General features: G+C 44.2%; 1 protein-coding gene across 3 annotated transcripts in view; it reads left to right on the top strand.

Moving 5' to 3' along the window:
- The window catches only part of RAB5A (RAB5A, member RAS oncogene family), a 58,791-nt gene that overhangs the window by 37,452 nt on the left and 2,065 nt on the right, over window positions 1-19,274 (top strand). For all 3 annotated transcript variants that reach the window (XM_033930666.1, XM_033930667.1, XM_033930665.1), the window contains exons 3-5: window positions 29-180; window positions 5,072-5,194; window positions 16,949-17,042. In XM_033930666.1, coding sequence (XP_033786557.1) covers window positions 29-180; window positions 5,072-5,194; window positions 16,949-17,042 — 369 coding nt within the window. The remainder of the gene's footprint in view (window positions 1-28; window positions 181-5,071; window positions 5,195-16,948; window positions 17,043-19,274) is intronic.

The following is a 19,274-nucleotide window of genomic DNA, read 5'->3' as shown; positions in this document are numbered from 1 at the left end:
CTTCACCACTGTTTTGTTGTTTTTATAGCTGCTTTTCTAACCCAGACTGTTTGTCTCGATGATACGACTGTAAAGTTTGAAATTTGGGACACAGCTGGTCAGGAGCGGTACCATAGTTTAGCACCAATGTACTATAGAGGAGCACAAGCGGCTATAGTCGTATATGATATAACGAATGAGGTAAGCTGTTTATATATCTATTGTTCTAATATTAAAATGCTGCCAACTTTCCCCTTTTTTTTTTTTTTCTTTCCCTTAGTTTTGTTGCCTTGTTTGTTTTCTCTTGTGACTGCCAAGGGCCACCAGAGCATGGGCCTTTGGCATTTTGGAGTTTTGTTGCTTGGCTTCCGTTTGCTTCTGGGAACAAGGGGGGGGGGGATTTTGTACAGGTGATTATTGCTGCTTGGGTGGGGTTTGGGGGACGGGGGGTTACTACTCTTGTTTCACCAAAACAATGTGATAATTTTTGTAATGTTGGAAGCTCTTTTCTCTGACTTTGCTGTTTGAGCATAAAATGCTGTCAACTTTTGTAAATTTAGAAACATTAAAATGTAAAATCCTATTGTCACCTCTGGTTGTCCAAAGCATGTCTATATCATTTTAATTAATGGTGCAGCTATAGAGCAGGAAAAACTATAAAATTTGTTGAGAGAAAATATGACTAGATATAGGCTTAATTTATCAACTAAAGGGGTAATAACTATGAAATGTCACTGAAAACCTTGTGTCTCAGTTTAAATAGCTTCAGATTACTCATAAATAGCATTGTTTTAGCTGGACCTGTGACAGCCCTGTCATCACAGCTTTCTGGTTCTGATGAGGCTTATAGAGATGATACAGGAGGGTTAAGCAGATGAGGTGCCGCTGAGAACACCTTTTCGGGCAAATGCCGTCCTGAAGGATTTATTTTCTAAAAATGTCCTCTGTGGTCCTTGGCCATCATTGCATCTCATATTGTTTTGTTTTTATAGTGCTGGGTTTATGTATATTTTAATTAGTTATTCTAGTGCATTGGTTTTCAACTGTGTCTGTGGACCGGTGCCAGTCCACAAAAATTTCCTGCCAGTCTGTGAAGGATTCGGGTCCCCTCCGCAAACTGCACACTGGGCAGGAAGAAAGGCTCCGGTGCTGGCGTCAGCTGACTTGCAACTTCCTGTTGCCGTCGCGTATGCTGGGACTCCTGCCTTCACCGCATATGTCTCCTGCCTTCGCCGGGCCTCCTTCTGTTTATTCCTCCTGCCTTCGTCTTGTCTCCGCACCCCCGGACCAGCAGCGGAAGCTCTGTGTGCTTTTAACTTTGCCACACAGCTGCCACTAGCAGTAGTTTAGCCGAGGTTTCATGAGGAAGCCTCGGGGCCCTTGCTAGGCCGGCCCGCTTCGATGATGCAAGGCGGACCAGCCTAGCAAAGGCCCCGAGGCTGCTTGATGAAACTGCATTTAAATTACTACTAGCAGCAGCTGTGTGGCGAAGTTAAAAGCATACAGAGCTGCCGCTGCTGGTCCAGGGGTGCGGAGACGAAATGAAGGTAGGAGGAATACACAGCAGGAGGCCCAGTGAAGTTTAAAGAACACAGAGCTGCCACTAGACTAGAGAGAGAAAAAATTTGCTGGAGAGGAAAGGGAGAAGGGGTACTCCTGGACAGGTGAGGAGGGAAAGGGAAGGAAACAGCTGGCAGGGAGATTAGAGGAGGGGAAGGGGTCAGGGTGGAATGGAGAGATCAGATGAGGGAAAGGTGAGAGACAGAGGAATGAGAAAGTAGAGAGATTGATGCTGGGAAGGGGGTCAGCAGAGAAATAAGGAGAGAGGACAAAGATGCTAGATCTGGTGTAGGAGAGAGAAAAATGAAGAGAGCAGTGAAGCTGGAATGAATCATGTAAAAAGGAAAGAGGGGGCTGGATGGAAAGGGGAGAGGGGCATGGAAAGAAGGTAGATACCATATGGAAGGGGCAGATGCTGGATTGAAGAGACAGAGGGCAGGCACTGAAAGGAAGAGAGTGAAAACACGATGAAAGCATAAACCAGAGATGACAAAAGGTAGAAAAAAATAATTTTAAATTCTATTTTGTGATTAGAATATATCGGATTTGAAATATGCATCCTGCTAGAGCTGGTGTTAGATATAACTGAGGTCTGCAAAGCCCAGGCAGTGCTTCTTTAGCTTCCAGCTGGCTTAGGGCTCTCTCTGACCATGAGGCAATTGCCCTAGTTGCACTCCCCTAACACTATTCCTGTCTTGTGTGACTGCGGTATTCTGTTAGCATGAAATTTCTGTGTAGCATTCTTTAATAATTTGGCGTATTCAGTTTTTTTGATAGTAGATATATATGAAGGGGAGGGGAGACAAGGGTTTTGTTGATCCTTGCTTTGTATTAATTGTATTTATAAAATGACAATTGTACAGAATATTGTTTCTTTTTATACTTTAATAAAATATGTTCAACATAAAATCATAACTATTTGAGGCTTGTGCGGATCGGATCAGATGGTTTGCAAGGACCGAGCTTGCGGGGACGGGCGGAGATGAGGATTTTTATTTCAGTCTCAGTAGTTTGCCAGTCCATTAAATAATTATTTTATTTCCGCCGGTCCATAGGTGTAAAAAGGTTGAAAAACACTATTCTAGTGTAATGTCTAGTAGTCATGAACAGTAGGGTTTTGTCTTGCTTCTGAATACATCCTCTATAATAAAACCCTAAGCGCGCATGCGCACTTAGGGTTTTGTGTTTCCTGCCTCCGTGAGGTGTGCTTCCGTGCCAAATTCGATTTTCAAACACAGAGGCAGGGAACACGCCAGCGACTCCCCCCTCCTGCCCTCACTCACCACCAGAGAAACCGCTACCACTGCTGATGCGGAACCGGGCGGGCACAGGCGCCCCTGCCGGCATCTATTTCTCCCCCTCCTCCCTCTCACCTGCTTACCCGCCCACAGCGTTTAACTGAAAAGAGCTGCGCCGTGCTGCTGCTGGCCTCGCTGTCTTCTCTCCACTGCAGCCTGCCCTCTGAAAACTTCCTGTTTCTGCTAGGGCTGGCTGCAGTGGAGAGGCCAGCAACAGCGTAGCGCAGTGCTTTTCTTTGAAGCAAGTAGATTTCTGTGGGGTGTATGGACAGGGGGAACAGGGAAGGGGTGCTGCTGGGTGGGGGAGGGAAAAGGAAGGGAAAAGGGCTACTGCAGGACAGGGGGAGCAGGCAAGGGGTGGGTGCACAGGGAAGGGGGAAAATGCTGCTGCTGCAGCACAGGGAAGGGGGCAATGCTGCTGCTGCACAGGGAAAGGGGGGAATGCTGTTGCTGTTACACAGGGAAGGGGAGAATGCTGCTGCTGCTGCACAGGGAAGTGGGGGGAGGGATAGGGAAAGGGGGCCAGGGAGCAATATTGGTTTGCTTTGGGGGTGATACAGAAGGGGACCATGGAGAGACAGAAAGACAGGCAGGCAACACACGAGAATGAAAGACAGACACACAGAAAGACAGCGGGCAGGGAGAGAGACAGAAAGAAAGAAAGACAGGCAGACATATTCTAGCACCCCTTAATGTAATGGCCTTAAACACTAGTGTTCTATATTGCACATTACAGTATATTGCATCTTTCTGAACTTTGTCAGTTGAATTTGAAACATCTGTGATATTCAGCTATTACACTGTTCACAAGTTTATTTACAGTTACTTAAATGTGATGACAGCTACAAAGGATCGACCTACATCCAAGCTATGCTTTTCAAAGATTAGTAAAGCTGTCTCTGTAAACAAGCACGAAAACTGAAAACCATAGAATAAATGATGTCACAATATATTTCACAGATGCAGAGTGCTTTTGTTTTGACATTTTAAAGAAGAGAATAATGTTGGTAAATTATGATACTGCAAGTTAAAAATGGATATTACAGAATACATTATCTTTGAATATAAAAGAAATGTATTTTTAGTTCTCACCAAAACTTTTTAAAATGTGCAGAAACTGTAAACACAACTTCCCCCCCCCCCCCCCCCCCCCCCACTTTTACAAAACTGCAATAGCAGCTTTTAGTGCAGGTCGGTGTGCTAAATGCTCTGCGCTGTTCCCGACACTCATAGAGTTCCTATAAGCATCGGGAGCAGCGCAGAGCATTCAACGCACCGGCCTGTGCAAAAAAACCCTATCACGGTTTTGTAAAAATAAGAACTTTCTGCAGAATATTGAATAGTTAGCACAAGCATTTTTACTGTCCTAAATCATCTATTTTTTCTGTATTAATAGTAGCAGCTTTTAGATGAAAGTAAAGCGATTAATTTTTTAATGGCAATAAAAATCCAAACGAATAGGGATTCAACAGATCCAAATGTCAATGCTTCCAAATATACTGTTAAAAAAAAAAAAACCAAAACCTACCAGAGTGAGTGGTGCCTATTTTCACTGTAAAACATGTGCAAAAAATAGGATGGAGAAAAAAGCCTCAGATCCAAGTGGCAGTAGTGAACATATCAACTGCAATGCTGGCATGCACGCAGTCATAGGCATAAAAAATCTCCACCTACTACAACATTGAATCTTGCAGTGAAGGAACTCTCACTAGCTGTAGCAAAAGTGCACAAAGGTGTTGCTTTTCTGGTGCATCACTGTAAATGGAGGCTTCATTAAAAATATATTTCTGCAAAAGCTGAACCAAAATGATGCTGCAAATATGTGAAGTTAAGGCAAAGACTCGCTTTGGTTAGCTTTTGCAGAAATATACTTTGTGCACCTTTGCTACAGCTAGTGAGAGTTCCTTTTTCGCTGCAAGATTCAATATTGTAGTAGGAAGAGGTTTCTTTTTTATGCCTATGACTAAGGCAGCATTGCAGTTGATATGTTCACTATTGCCACTTGATTCTGAGGCTTCTTTTCTCTATCCTTTTTGCACGTTTTTTATGGTGAAGATGGGTACTACTCACTCGTAGTTTATTTCAACGGTATATTTGGAAGTATTGACAATAAAAAAAATAATCCACCCCCCAATTTTTTTGCATATGTGGTCACTATTACAGTATCACAGTCCTAGAAGAAAGAGAATGCATACTACAAGCAGATAAGCTACTAATTTTTTGTTTATTAACAGGAGTCCTTCGCAAGAGCAAAAAACTGGGTTAAAGAGCTTCAGCGCCAAGCAAGTCCTAATATTGTAATAGCTTTCTCAGGAAACAAAGCTGACCTAGCTAATAAAAGAGCTGTAGATTTCCAGGTATGTTGAGTTCATGTATCATTTTGGCAAAGAACCCTGAACCTAGTGATTAAGCAGTCAGACATAAATAATTATTGGTATGATCATGGTTAAGTGGTCACAGAAGACTTCAACAGCAAATTCATCCTTCTCCTGATGTTTGTCATCGTGATTAGGAAACTGTCCCCTCCCTCCCCCTCTTTTATGAAGCTGTGTTAGGGGCTTTTATTGTCACGACTGGTGATTTTTATTTTTTTTTACTCTTTAACGCAGCTTCGTAAAAAGGGGGATGTGTTGTTGTTTTCTTTAATTCAAATGAAATATTTAATGTTAAAAGCATAATGCTTTCATAAACATTGTCATACTGGGTCAAGCCCAGTATCCTTTTTTTCCCAATAATGTACAATCCAAGTTTATAGGTGCTTGACAAGATCTCAAGAAATACATAGATTCCATGCTACTTATGCCCAGAAATAAACAGTGACTTTACCCAAGTCTGTCTTAATGATTTATGGACTTTTCTCCAGCTATACTAACTGTTGCCACATCCTCTGGCTGTTAATTCCAAAGCTTAATTATGCTCCGATTCAAAAGATTTTCTTTTTATTATTATTATCTTTAGAGCTGCAGATTTAGCACATTAAAAACACGATTACCTTGTCTTTGAGGGTGCTTTGGTTCTTTCCCCATGCTGCTGCCTGCAGTCTGCAGGCGACCAGCAGTGTCAGTCAGATGAACACAATGCCCTCTCCAAGATAGGGGAGGGGCCTAAGGCATATGAGCCAATCGGGTTCTTGGGCCCTTCCCCGTTCATCACATGATACATTGAGGAGGGAAGGCCCACCATTTTGGATTGGCGGACCTTGAAGCTGGAGTGACCATGCTTCCAATTTCTGAAAAAGGTACCCGGGGGGGGCATTCGAGGGAGCATCCGGTAGCATGAGGGAAAGGGCGTCTCTCCTGCCTTTTGGGGGGGGGGGAGGGGATGGTTTGCTGTAAGGGCTTCCGTTGGCAAGAGGGAGTGGGCATTTCTCTTGACAATTTTCTCTCGTGCGGGGGGTGGTCAGCATAGCAGGAGGGAAGTGGGCATTCCTCCTGATGATTTTCACTGGTGCAGGGGGAAGGGGTCAGTTCCCAATGTCAAGGAGTCAGTCCCCGATGTCAGTTTGTTGGGTGGAGAGGGACTTTTTAAAAATAAAATGTGGCAGATATTGTGCATGTATAACACACACACAGCATCTGTGCCCATTAAAAGAAAAAAAGGGTTCCTGCCCTGAACAGCTGAGTAGCAGCAGGAGACTTCCCCTCCCTCTCAGCTGTTCGGGCTTCTACTGCCGGCTCTGCATATGTGTGTGAGTTGCTCTCACAGTGCTCAATCGGATGGGAGAGTCGGGGATTGCGACGAACCTCCACAAGAATCATTTGCATTCAACATTTTTAGTGCATCAATAGTTCTTTTCTCGTACAATCCCACTTTATTCTGGGACCAGTGGGTTATTTCTGTCTACCCTCCAGGACTTTGTAGGAAGCCTCAAACTTCAGAGACTTAAACCCCATCCCCTCTTACCTCATCACTGTCCCTGTGGGAATCAGCTTTCCTTGCTACAAGCCAGGCTGTAGCAAGCTTGTCTTTTCTGCTCTTGTTTTATTTTGTGTAATTTCAGTTTTTGCATTTGTGGTTTTGCCCTCGTACTGCAGAAATTCCCTGCGGGGACAGCTCTGACCGCAGGAGATCGCATACCTTTGGAAAAATCTGCTTCTGGGGGGGTTCTCTGCCTGTCAGTACACCCCCTGGATAGCTTGCACATCAGATTGAGGCTCAGGGACCGTTCCCTTGGGAGCTTGCTCACTCCAGGTTTGTCTGCTAGTGGGTTGAGTGCAGGCTGTGTAGCTCTGTCAAGGCGTGCCCAGTATTGGAGCCATTTTGCGTTCCTCTGCCAGGCGTCTGCGCAGTATGTCCAAGGGTGGCGAAGGTACCTGGCCATGGAGGTTCTGTTTGTGGGGCAGTCAGAAGACTAGAAATCCATTTTTCCAGATCTTCAATTAAGAGGATATCCCTGTGAACTGTTTCAGCTCTGTCTGCAGTGTTTTCCATTCAGCCCATGTCACTGTGAGTATAGGCTGACAGCCTGAATCTGCAAATTTTTGGGGGGGGCTTAAAAAAAGGGTTTTGGGATGGTTTCCCTCTTGCCCTACCCACCCCCAAAACCCTTAAAATCCTAAAATTGCCATTTTAAAGTGTTCTCTTTGGTTTTCATGGGCTATATTTAGTCAAAATTGGCACCTGTGGCGGCTATCTTGGATTTTTCCCAATTTGAATTTAAAGTTATTTTTCATATTTGTCAGCTTCGTTTTTGCAAGAAAACTACATAGATGGCCTCCCCATAGCAAGATGTATATTCATGCCTTATTTGCGGTGGATAGCTGTCGGATGCGCAGCTGTGTTCCATGTGCACTGTGGCCCGCAAGGTTTGTGAGGCTTGCCCAAATTCGGTGCCTTTGACCTCCAAAGAGGGTCTTCTCCTGACTCCCGCAAAAACGGCACCAGGTTGCCCTAGAGAGTGCACGGGCAACGCTATGGTGAAACACAAGTACATCATCAGATAAGCTTATTAAACCCTCCATACATTCCAAATCTGGACCACAGGGGTCTGCTGCCGCGGAGGATGGCTTTTCCGTGTTTTCTTCATATACTATATCAGGCATATTTGGTTAAAGAAAATAAAACCCCAACAAAAAATCTCTGCCTGTTTCCCTTCTGCTGGCCTCCATGCTAGTTGCAGGAATCCCTGCTCTGTGGACCATGGTCTTTTCTTTTGCCTTCCCTCAGGGTTGCCGGCAGGTAAGCTGATAGTGCCCACGGTTGTGCCAGATATGCTTCCCATATCTCTGCTTTCACAGGTGGCACTGTGGCAGCCACAGATCTGGCGGATCTCCAGGATCCAGTTCAGTGTTGAACCCCTTATTTGGGGGAGGATCCCACTGTGCATAGATTTTTTTTTTTTTTTTTCCAAGCAAGCGCTCTTGTGCATTTGATCTCTGGATCTATCCTGGAATGGAAGCTGCAGTCTGAACAGCCTATCACTACAGCATGTTCCCTCATGAGTGACCAGAGGTCTCAAACCTCCTGTTTTCTGGATCATCTTGTCTTAGTTCAGTTTCTTATGAATATTTGGGAGATTCTTGAGGGTCCCTGGCATGGCTTTATCCCATGGTAGAAGCCTTTTCACAAGCGCTTTGCTTCCCCAAAGGTGGATTCCTCTATGGCGCAGGTCCCCAAGCATATTTCTCTCCCCAGTGACAGGGGAGTGGTCCTGAGGGATGCTCAGGACTGATGTGTAGATTTCATCTTTAAGTGTCTAAGATTCAGCCGCCGCTGACATGAAGGCGGCGGCGGCCTCTTCTTTCGTGGCCCAGGCATGCCATTCCAAGCTACACCATGATTCTGACACTGGTGGTGGTGACTTGGATTTCCTATTCTCGGGAGTGGATTATATGGCTGATGCCCTGTATGACATCTTGAAAGCCCTTGCTAAGCTTTCCACATATTCCGTTTCATTTCGCAGGATGCTCTGGATCCGGCAGTGGTTTGGCGATTCATCTTCTAAAGTGACCTTGAGCCGGTTGCCCTTTAAGGGTCTAGATGACATGGCCTGTGTGTAGGATCACAGGCCCAAGTCATTGCCTGTGAACAGATCCCGCCCTTCCAGGGGTTCAAGGCATCTTACTTTTTATCCCTTCAGATGCTCTCATCCTTACTTGGATACTCTCTCCTCTTCTGCCAGACCGCGCTTCGGCGGTTTATGACACCAGCTGTCCACAGGGAGTTATCCGGCAATTCCTGCAATGAAGTAATTCTGATGCCAGGCCAGAGTCCACCCCTCCCCCACCCCCGCACATTGGGGGAAGTTGTTGGCATTTCTGTCACAATGGCAGGCCATTATCTCTAACCGCTGGGTCTTAGAGGTTCTCGGAGATGGCTACAAACTGGAGTTTCTCTGTCCTCTGAGTATTTTCTGGATTCCCTGGTGGGCAACTCCGAGAAAATGGCTCGGGTACAGTCCACAGATTACTCGATATACTTTATCATTCCAAAGAAAGGATCCAAAGAATGGAGACCAATTCTAGATCTCCGGACGATCAGTTCAGCGCTGAAAGTACCCTGTTTCCGCACGTAGATGGTGCATTCACAAATGATCGATCAATCGCCTGGAGCTTCAGGCGATTTGGCTGGCTCTTCTACACTTCGAGGGTCATCTCATTCATCAAGCAGTCTGCATATTCTCGGACAATGCTACGGTGTTGGATCATGTTAATCGGCAGGGGGGCACAAGGCATCCCTCCCTGAGCATGGAGGCTCAGGTTTTCTTCTGGCGCATGTGGCAGGAGTGGACATCGTTCAAGCAGATTTTTTCAGTCATCAAACTCTGAACCCCAGAGAGTAGTGTCTGTCTCAAAGAGCGTTCGATTGCGTATTAGATCAGTGGGGCATCCCTCGTTCGATCCCATGGCGACTGCGGCCAACAAGAAATCAGATTGGACCTTCAGTCACCATTGCAAGGCTGGCAGCAAAGGCTTGGATGCTCTGGTTCAGCCCTGGCCACGGGAAAGTCTCCTCTATGTCTTCCCTCTGTGGCTCATAGGGCGTCTGTTGAGATGGATAGCAGCCTACGGAGGTTCTGTGATCCTTGTCACACCAAATTGGCTGAGGCGGCCGTGGTATGCCGACGGTTCAGCTCCAGCAGGATCAAGGTCTCCAGCTACCTTGTCCTCACCTCCTCATGCAGGGTTCGACCACTTTGGTCTTACCACTTGGCTCTTGCGCATGCAGCCTTAACTAGCCAAAGCTATTGTTCAGCTGTGATTGCCACGTTGTTTCAAAGAAAAATAATCCACAGTGGATGCCTATGCGAAGCTTGGAGATGTTATCAGGCCTGGTGTGTCCTGAGACAGGTGGACCCGTCTGTTGCATCGGTTCCTTGTATTCTGGAGTTCTGCAGGATGATATGCAGAAGGGCCTAGCAGTAGCTTCTCTCCAGGTACAGATTGCTGGGCTCTCTTGTATGAGCCTTCCTCCTCTGAGATGCTCACTGGTAGCTCATCCGGATGTAGCCTGCTTCCTATGGGGCACTCTGCGGCTTAGGCCTCTGTTGCTCCTTATCTGTCTGACTTGAAATCTTAACCTGGTTCTCTGATCTCTGGCTCGTCTGCCATATGTACCTCGAGCAGGTGTCCCTTCTGGACTTTATGGTGGCTATTATCTCAGTCCATAGGATTTAGGAGCTTCAGGCTCTCTCCTGCCGGGTTCCTTTTCTATGTATTACGGATTCCAATCTGATGCCACGTCCTGTGCCGCCTTTTCTTCTGAAAGTGGTTGCCCCTTTCCATGTGACTCAGGAAGTCCAGCTTCTTGTTTTTGTTTCCTCTGGCTTGAGGGAGCAGGATTGGACGTTGCAGTACTTGGACGTGTGTAAGCTCTTGTTGTGGTACCTAGAGGTCTCCAAAGAGTTTTGCCTCTTTGACCATCTGTTCGTTCTGGCGATCCTGCCCAAAAGGGCAGGCCAGCTTCTAAGGCCACCATTTCCAAGTGGATCCGTATGGCCATTTCCAGGGCTTATATGGCAGCCAGAAAGAAGCCCCCTTCACAGTAAGGGCTCATTCTACCAGGGGGTTTCGTCCTCCTGGGCATTGTTGTCGGCTGTTTCTTTGGATGAGATTTGCGGGGCTGCTACCTTGTCCTCTTTGCATATGTTCATCAAGTTTTAAAGGATTTATGTGGCGGCCAAGCAGGATGCTGTTTTTGGTGCCTCTGTTTTGGCAGCAGGCTCATCAGTCCCACTGTGATTTTCCAGGACCGCTCTGTTACGTCCCACTGGTCCTGGAATAAAGTGGGATTGTACAAGAACGAAAGATTAGGTTCTTACCTTTGTTAATCTTCTTTCTTGTAAATCCACACTTTATTCCAGGAATCCACCCTGTGTTTTCCTGATTTGTCGATTGTCTGCCTTTTTCATGTACTGGTAAGCTATTTTTCTGTTTTCTGACCAGTCTTTATGGAAGTGCCATCGGAATGGGTTTAGCACTCAGTTTTGGGGGTCCCTAGTTAGGGCGCCCTATTTATAGCACTGTTATTGTTGTTCAGGTTACTAATGTTTCATGTCCTGGTTCAATTCTGTTTAATTGTTGATGTTTTGCATTTCTAATTGTGAGCAGAATAGGCTTACTTGTTGGAGTATTCCCGTTCCCCTCTCTCTCTTAGTCTTTTCCTCTACAGCTGTTCCTGGCTGCTTTAAGACTAACTGATTCCTACAGGGACAGTGATGAGGTAAGAGGGAGTGGGAGTTAAGTCTCTGAAGTTTGAGGCTTCCTACATAGTCCTGGCAGATAGACGGAAATAACCCTCTGGTTCTGAAATAGTGTGGATGTACAAGAAAGAAGATTAGCAAAAGTAAGAACCTAATCTTTCGTTATAATTGGTAAAAAAATCAGATCGGAGTGGACCCATGTGGTCTTACCGATCCTGTTTCGTGCAACTAGCTCTTAGAGCTTAACAAATTCCAGGCACCAGGTAGCCCTTCCACTTGAAATTGAGCCTTAGTACCTGGGAATTTTTGCCTGAATTGGCTTGGCTTCCATTGCAACCACTAAAGAAATGAGCACTGCATGTGCAACTTTCAGCAAGTTTAATTAAGCTGCTCAGCCCCTTCCTACATTGCTGAGCTTAAACCTAATAAAAATTGTCCATGCCAAGGCAGAGCAATGCTTGTTTCTGTAGCAGCAGTAACAGGTAAAAATAAGAAGGAAAAGAAGCAGATAGAATTCTTTTATCTGGATAAAAAGTGGTTAGCCAATTGAGGGAGTGTCTGGCTTAATTAAGGAGATGGCTGGCTTTTAAGAGGGTAAGGACTACTATGAAGAACAAGAAAGAGAGAGGGCAAGATGTGGGAGAAAAATTAAGCGATTTCTTGGCTTCATTTACCATTGTGCTGTGTGATGTAAAAAAAATTTATTGTCATATCACCACTTTAAACCACACAATCTCTAGTTTCTTCATGAGCCTCAGCAATGTCACCCATACCAAATCAACATTTCATTATTGGTAGGGTTTTTAAACATCGAATTGTCTCCAGCTCCACTTTTTTATCTTCAAAGGTCATATATAATTCATTTCTATTTTCTTAATTCAAGAGTGAGCAGTGTGGATAGATGTCAGCGGCATGAAATTAAAGGGGAGAGACCTTGATAAAGCAACTTTAGCGAAACATGCATGTCGGTCGCTGAATCCCCGCAGTGAAACTTGCTGAAGATATCTAAAGATAAGTGCAAAAGCTTAAAAATAAGCGAATCATGGTGGTTTTATATTGAATTAAGAAAATAGAAATGAGTTATATATGAGCTTTGAAGATAAAGAAAAAGTGGAGCCAGTGACGATTCGATGTTTAAATCCCTACCGATAATGAAATGTTGATTTGGTACGGGTGACATCGTTGAGGATCCTGAAGAAACTAGAGATTGTGTTGTTTAAAGTGGTGATCTATATGATAAGCAGTGATTTTGATGTTGTGACTATATTGAATATACTGCTTTAGATATTTGAATATTAATTAGCCACTTGGTTAAAAAAAAAAAAAACAGCATACTTAGGATGGTGCCTTCTGTTGGTGCTGTACAATGACATTTAAAGAGCCTAATTTTGTTTAAGCTCTTTCCATAGATACAGAATGAGAAAAAAGTAAATGAGGCCCTAAATGAGCTGCTACACACCTTGGGGAGGAGGGGCGCCATAGCTTTATTACTTCTGAGGTCTTATTCTTAGTGTCTGCTCCTAGATTAAATAAAAATTTGTCAAGGCCTGTTTTAGAAGGCCAGTGAGGTTTGAGTATTTTTGTCTTCAAATTTCTCTCACAGGCAGTCCTGTGTTATCATCATGGATTTCATATAGCACCTTTCTATGGTATAATCAAAGCAGTTTTACACATTCTATACAGGTATTTCTCTGGAGAGAAATGGAAGATGGTGGCACTCTTGTTGGTGAAGTCCTCAAACTGAACCTATGTGTTGTTAGTAATCTTTTGGCTTACTGAGCATGTGCAGGGACTCCTGCCTTTGGTGGCTCCTCCCTTTGAATTTTAGTTTTTTCTTCAGCCACTCCTAGAGTTGCAGCTCTCCTCTCACACAATTTTCAAACTCCAGACCAAAAAAAAGGGAAAGACAAGATATAATTTTTGTTTTCAGCTCTTTTTTTCTGCAGTGTTAAAAAAAAAAATTCCTATGTAATAACATTCACATGAAACTTCTCCAGGACTAAGATATATCCACTATAATAAAACCCTTAGTGCGCATGCGCACTTCAGTCTCCGTACGTCGTGCTTCCATGTCGCGCATGCGCAGTGCCTGCCTCAGCTGATTTCCTGCCCCCATTTCCGACGCCGGCTGACTTTCTGCCTTCTGACTACGCTGCCGAGACACCTCTTCTTCTCAACCCTGGACCAACAGCAGTGTCAGCAGCTGCGGTTTCATCAAACAGCCGCCGGGCATTTGCTAGGCCAGCCCACTTCGATAATTCGAGGCGAGCCAGCCTAGCAAAAACCTCGAGGCTGCATGGGCTAGCAGATGCTGGACAGGGGGAGCAGGGAAGGGAGAAGGGGTACTACTGGTCAGGGGGGAGGTAAAAGTAAGGGAGAAGGGCTACTGCTGGACAGGGGAAGCAGGGAAGGGGTGCTGCCGGACAGGGGGGGGAGGTAAAAGGACGGGAGAAGGGCTACTGCTGGACAGGGGGAGCAGGGAAGGGATGCTGCTGGACAGGGGAGAGAGACAGAAAGAAAGACAGACAGGGGGCCAGGGAGAGAGACAGAAAGAAAGAAAGACAGGCAGGGGTCAGGGAGAGAGACAGAAAGAAAGCAAGACAGGGGGCCAGGGAGAGAGACAGACATAAAGAAAGAAAGGGGGCAGGAAGAGAGAAAGAAAGACATAAAGAAAGAAATAAAGAAATGTCAGTCTATTAATTATAATTTATTTTCTTATATACCACCCTACCAACAGATCTAGGCGGTTCACAACAGAAAAAACCTAAAACATTTCAGCAAAAAAATACAATTTCATAAAAACAATACTTCATACAGCAATCAGATACAGAATTAGTTAAAATGCAGTTCCAAATATTACTAAAGAATAAAACGTTTAGAAGAATAAGAATAGAACCAACATCGTAAAATTAAAATCAGCATTCTTGGTTTTCAAATAAATAAGTTTGGGCTAAAAAAACTAGTATATATATATATATATATATATATATATATATATATATATATATATAAACAAAGGAGGCATATTCAATGACGACAGCTTCTCCCACCTAGTTATGTAGATTGGTGTGTTGATAAAATTATACCAGTTTAGCTGACTGGATAAGTTATGGCATCCCTTATCTAGAGCACAGCCCAGTCTTAAAAATAATAAAATCCAGAAGTTATACATATATACTGGTGTTTGCCTGTAAAATCTCTTTACTCAACCTTTACTTATGCTCTCACAGTCATTATCATCCACCTCTCCGAGCCAGAATACCTCTTCTTTCAGTAAGTGAAGAGGATCCAATATGGTTGTTCCTAGTCTAATGGAAACCTAGTAACAGCGAGTCATAAGTACTACAACTCCTGACTCTGCGACAGAGATAACCCTGAGCTTACATAGATTAATGATCAGGGAAAAATTTAATCAGGTCATACTGTCCTATATCAAGTCTAGAAAGTTCACGATCCCTGCGCCTCTACAGTGCAGCCTACTGCTTACTTGTGACAACGGCCTCACTCAGCTGTAAGTTCGATCCTCACAAATAGTCCCTTGATACCACAATATATCACTTATTTGCAATTTCTGCTTACCTCGAACCAGTGGATGGAAAACCAATATCTCAGTAATCCCTGGTATCACACTTTCAAAGAGGCCTTACCAATCTTCAACATACTCTGTGTGGCTCACTGCCACTGTAGATCAACTCATGGAAGCACCCTTCAAGCCTTTGTCACTGTGCTCTCATTCCTCACATCGAAGGCAGTTTTTTCTTATAGCCCTTGCAACAGTGAGAAAAGCCAGCAAGCTTCTAGCATTAGTAATTTTATATCCTTATACTTAGCTTTTTGTCTACCCAGGAACAGTTACACACCCACCTGAAATTCCTTCCAAAGGTATTTCAGTTTTCCACACATTGGACTACAAATCACCACTGCTATTTTACCTCATTGAAAAAGAAATTCTTCTCAACCATCCTTTTGTCTCCTACAATCCAGCCAAGTCCCATCTTCCATAGTCTGAATGTATTGAACCACCTAAAGTTCCTACGACGGCTTCCAAGGGGCCAAACTTCCAATCATTTTCCATTCCAGGACCTCTGCAAGGCTACAATCTAGTCCGTGGTGCACACTTTCCCTAACACTATTGTTTGGACCACTTTGTGACAGAAAACATTAGCTTTGATCCTACTTTTCTACAAAGTCATTACATCATTAAGCAGGGAAATCCAAGAACTATCCTATCCTTGCTCTCAATTCTTTTCCAGCTCTGTCCAACAGCATACATATCTTGAGATTGTTCGAAATTCCACCTTGACCATCTTTCATACCTTCTCTCTATGCCTCTATAGCAAAACACCTCCATTCCCTGGACTGCAGGTAGCTGCTACTTTTCTGTCTCAGGAAAACTGCATTCCAATCAGTATATTCTCACTTGCAACCCAGCATCTTCAGCCTCCAAACAAGCTACGTCCATATAGCTTTACCATTCCATAGAATTCTGTTACTAATTAGTAGAGCAAGTTGATTGCTTTTTCACTAAATTTGTGCACACCACTTCCATACAATAACTTCTTCAGTGGTACACCTCCATTCGACCCTGATAAGGACCATCCTAGTCCTCACTTCACACTTTTTCTGACCTTTTCCTACTTAGACCAGATTATGGCAACGGAAGTACGTCTTCATTAATCCATAAACTATAATCTATTTGCTCCTTGCTCTGCTGCCACCACTCTTTTACAAAAAGTAGATAGGGACTCGCCAACAAGCGTGCCTGCATCTCCTCTGCTTATGTTTGGAGAAAGTGAAGTTGCTTACCTGTAACAAGGGTTCTCTGTAAATTGCAAGGGAATACAACCACACTTACCCTCTCATCTTCCCCTCTAAGATATATATTTTTCAGCTAGAGACAAAGGGAGGAGCCACCAAAGGCGGGTGTCCCTGCACATGATCAGTAAGCCAAAAGCTTACTATAGCCATGGGAGAGCACCAGCACACTAGATCAGTCTGAGAACTTCACCAACCAGTGTGACTGCATTCCCCTGCTGTCTACGGATAATCCCTGTTACAGGTAAACAGCTTCACTTTCTTTATCCCCACTGGGCTCACAGTCCTTTTTTTAAGAGCATGTGACATATTTGCCTGCTTCAGTGGGCTCCCTCTTTTATCAGTCTTCAGCAAGAACACTGATTTTAAGATCAAAATAAGTGAGATACTGAAACGTGCTATCCAGTCTTCTCACTCCCTTGTTTCTTCAGCTGTGAAGGTAAAACTTTTGTGGGGAGGAGGGGGATGTAAGCCTTCAAAATATGAAGATACTTCTCTTTTTTCCTTCTGACTGTGCGTGGTTGCAATTTTTTCTGTATTTATCATAAACCAGAAATTTGTTTTGAATGGGATGCATTTGTAATTAGCTAGCATTATGTCTTCTATATCACAGAAGCTATGTTAACTGTAGTAATTTGCTGGAAATTATTTACAGGAAGCACAGTGTTATGCAGATGACAACAGTCTACTGTTCATGGAGACGTCAGCTAAAACATCAATGAATGTAAATGAGATTTTCATGGCAATAGGTAAGTTCCAGCTTTTCAGAAGGGAGCCATGGAAACAAATTTCACAAAAGTTATGGGACCCAGCAGATCTGTGCTGTTGTCAACAAGTGATAACTTGAGCAGGCATATGGAAAAGAGCCTTCACAAACACAACCAGAGTAATGTATCAAAAATGTTTATGTAATTCAAAATATAAAACATATAGAAACCTATTCTCATAGGCTGTTAGCACAAGAGTATACATAAAGGGGGAAATTTTCAAAGACATGCTGAAGGTTAACCGGCGGTAGGGTGGCTTACTGCTAGCTAATCAACCAATCTGGAAGCACGTTTCTAAAAAAAAAAAGATAAAGGTGCCGAATAGCGCCTTCATTTACAGCACCGGTGTCGTGCTTAGATGCGTGTAAGGATGCGTAAGGCCAGCATGGGCATGGCTTGCACCAGAAGTAGCCTTAGGTGCCTCTAGGCTTCTAAAATGCTAGCCTACATTTAAGGCACCAGTGTTAAAAAAAAAATAATAATAATAATAAACTTCTATAATCAGCGATGATTCGTGATTAACTTGCTATCGGTGTCTGCCAATTATAGAATTCCTCCCAAAGTAGTTTAGAGCAGTGTTCTTCAACCTTTTTACACCTATGGACCGACGGAAAAAAAAAATTATTTTGTGGACCGGCAAACTACTAGGACTGAAATTTAAAAACCCCGTTTTCCGGCCTCGTCTCCGCGAGCTCAGTCCTCGCAAACCATCTGATCCCATCCGCACAAGCCTCAGTTATGATTTTATACTGAATGTATTTTATTAAAGTATAAAAAGAAACAATATTCTGTACAATTGTCATTTTATAAATACAAATAATATAGAACAAGGATCAACAAAACCTCTCTCTCCCCTCCCCTTCACATATATCCCCTCTACTATCAAGAAAACTGAATAAGTCAAATTATTGCAGAATGCTACACAGAAATATCATGCAAACAGAATACCGCAGTCACACATAGCCGGAATAGGGTTAAGGGAGTGCAACTAGGGCAACTGCCCCCCTGATCAGAGAGAGCCCTAAGCCACTGCCTGGACTTTGCAATCCCCAGTTATGTCTAATACCAGCTCTAGAAGGATATATATTTCAAATCTGATATATTCTAATCACAAAATAGAAATAAAATTATTTGTTTCTACCTTTCGTTGTCTCTGGTTTCTGCTTTCATCTTCTTTTCACTCTCTTCCTTCCAGCGTCTGCCCTCTCTGTCTCTTCAATCCAGCATCTGCCCCTTCCATCTACTGTCTGACCTCTCCCCCTTCCATATGGTATTTGTCTTCTTTCTATGCCCCTCTCCCCTTTCCATCCAGCCTATGACCCTCTCTCCTTTTTACATGATTCATTCCAGCTTCACTGCTCTCTTCATTTTTATCTCTCCTATACCAGATCTAGCATCTTTGTCCCTCTCAATTTCTCTGCTGACCCCCCTTCCCATCTCATTCCTGTCTCTCCCCTTCCCCTCCTCTAATCTCCCTTCCTTTTTTCTTCTCCCTTCCCTCCTCCCCCTGTCCAGCAGTAACTCTCTTCCCCTTCCTTTCCCTCCTCCCCTCTCAGCAGCATCTCTCTTTCTCCCTCCCTCCAGGTCCAGTAGCAGCTGTCCCTTTTTTCCCCTTGCCCAGCAGCTTCCCAGACTCCTTTCCCTCCTCCCCTTCCAGCAGCATCTCTCCTTCTCCCTCTCCAGGTCCAGTAGCAGCTGTCCCTTTTTTTTTTTCACCATACCCAGCAGCTTTCTAACCTCCCAGCAACTCTCCTTACTTGCCAGCGCTGCGATTCAGTAAGGCAGCCTCGGGTCCTTTGTTGGATCGCACCGCCTCTGAGGAAAGTGGAAGTTGCATCATCAGAGGCAGCCCGACTCTGCAAAAGCTCCAAGGCTTCCTTCCTGAATCGCTGCGCTTGTAAGTAAGGAGAGCCGCTGGGAGGGGAGAAAGCACACTGTCTGAGGCTCCCCATTATCTCTCCGGCCTTGCACGAACTACAGCTCCTCGATCTTGCTGGTCCTGCACAGACCAGCAGGAAATTGAAGATGTTGATCTCGCCAGTCCTGCATGGACCGGCAGGAATTTTCTGCGGACCGACATCGATCCACGGACCGGCGATTGAAGAACTGTGGTTTAGAGTTCAATATCAAACAAAATAGAGGGTCTGGTTTCTACCAGATCACAATATTCATGATGTGCACAATGTGTGCAAGATAAAAAGTTGTTCCTACCTC

The sequence above is a fragment of the Geotrypetes seraphini genome, chromosome 2 (assembly GCF_902459505.1).
Source record: "Geotrypetes seraphini chromosome 2, aGeoSer1.1, whole genome shotgun sequence".
NCBI lineage: Eukaryota > Metazoa > Chordata > Amphibia > Gymnophiona > Dermophiidae > Geotrypetes > Geotrypetes seraphini.
Note: the sequence above shows the minus strand (reverse complement) of the source record. Positions and strands in the feature narration are given on the sequence as shown.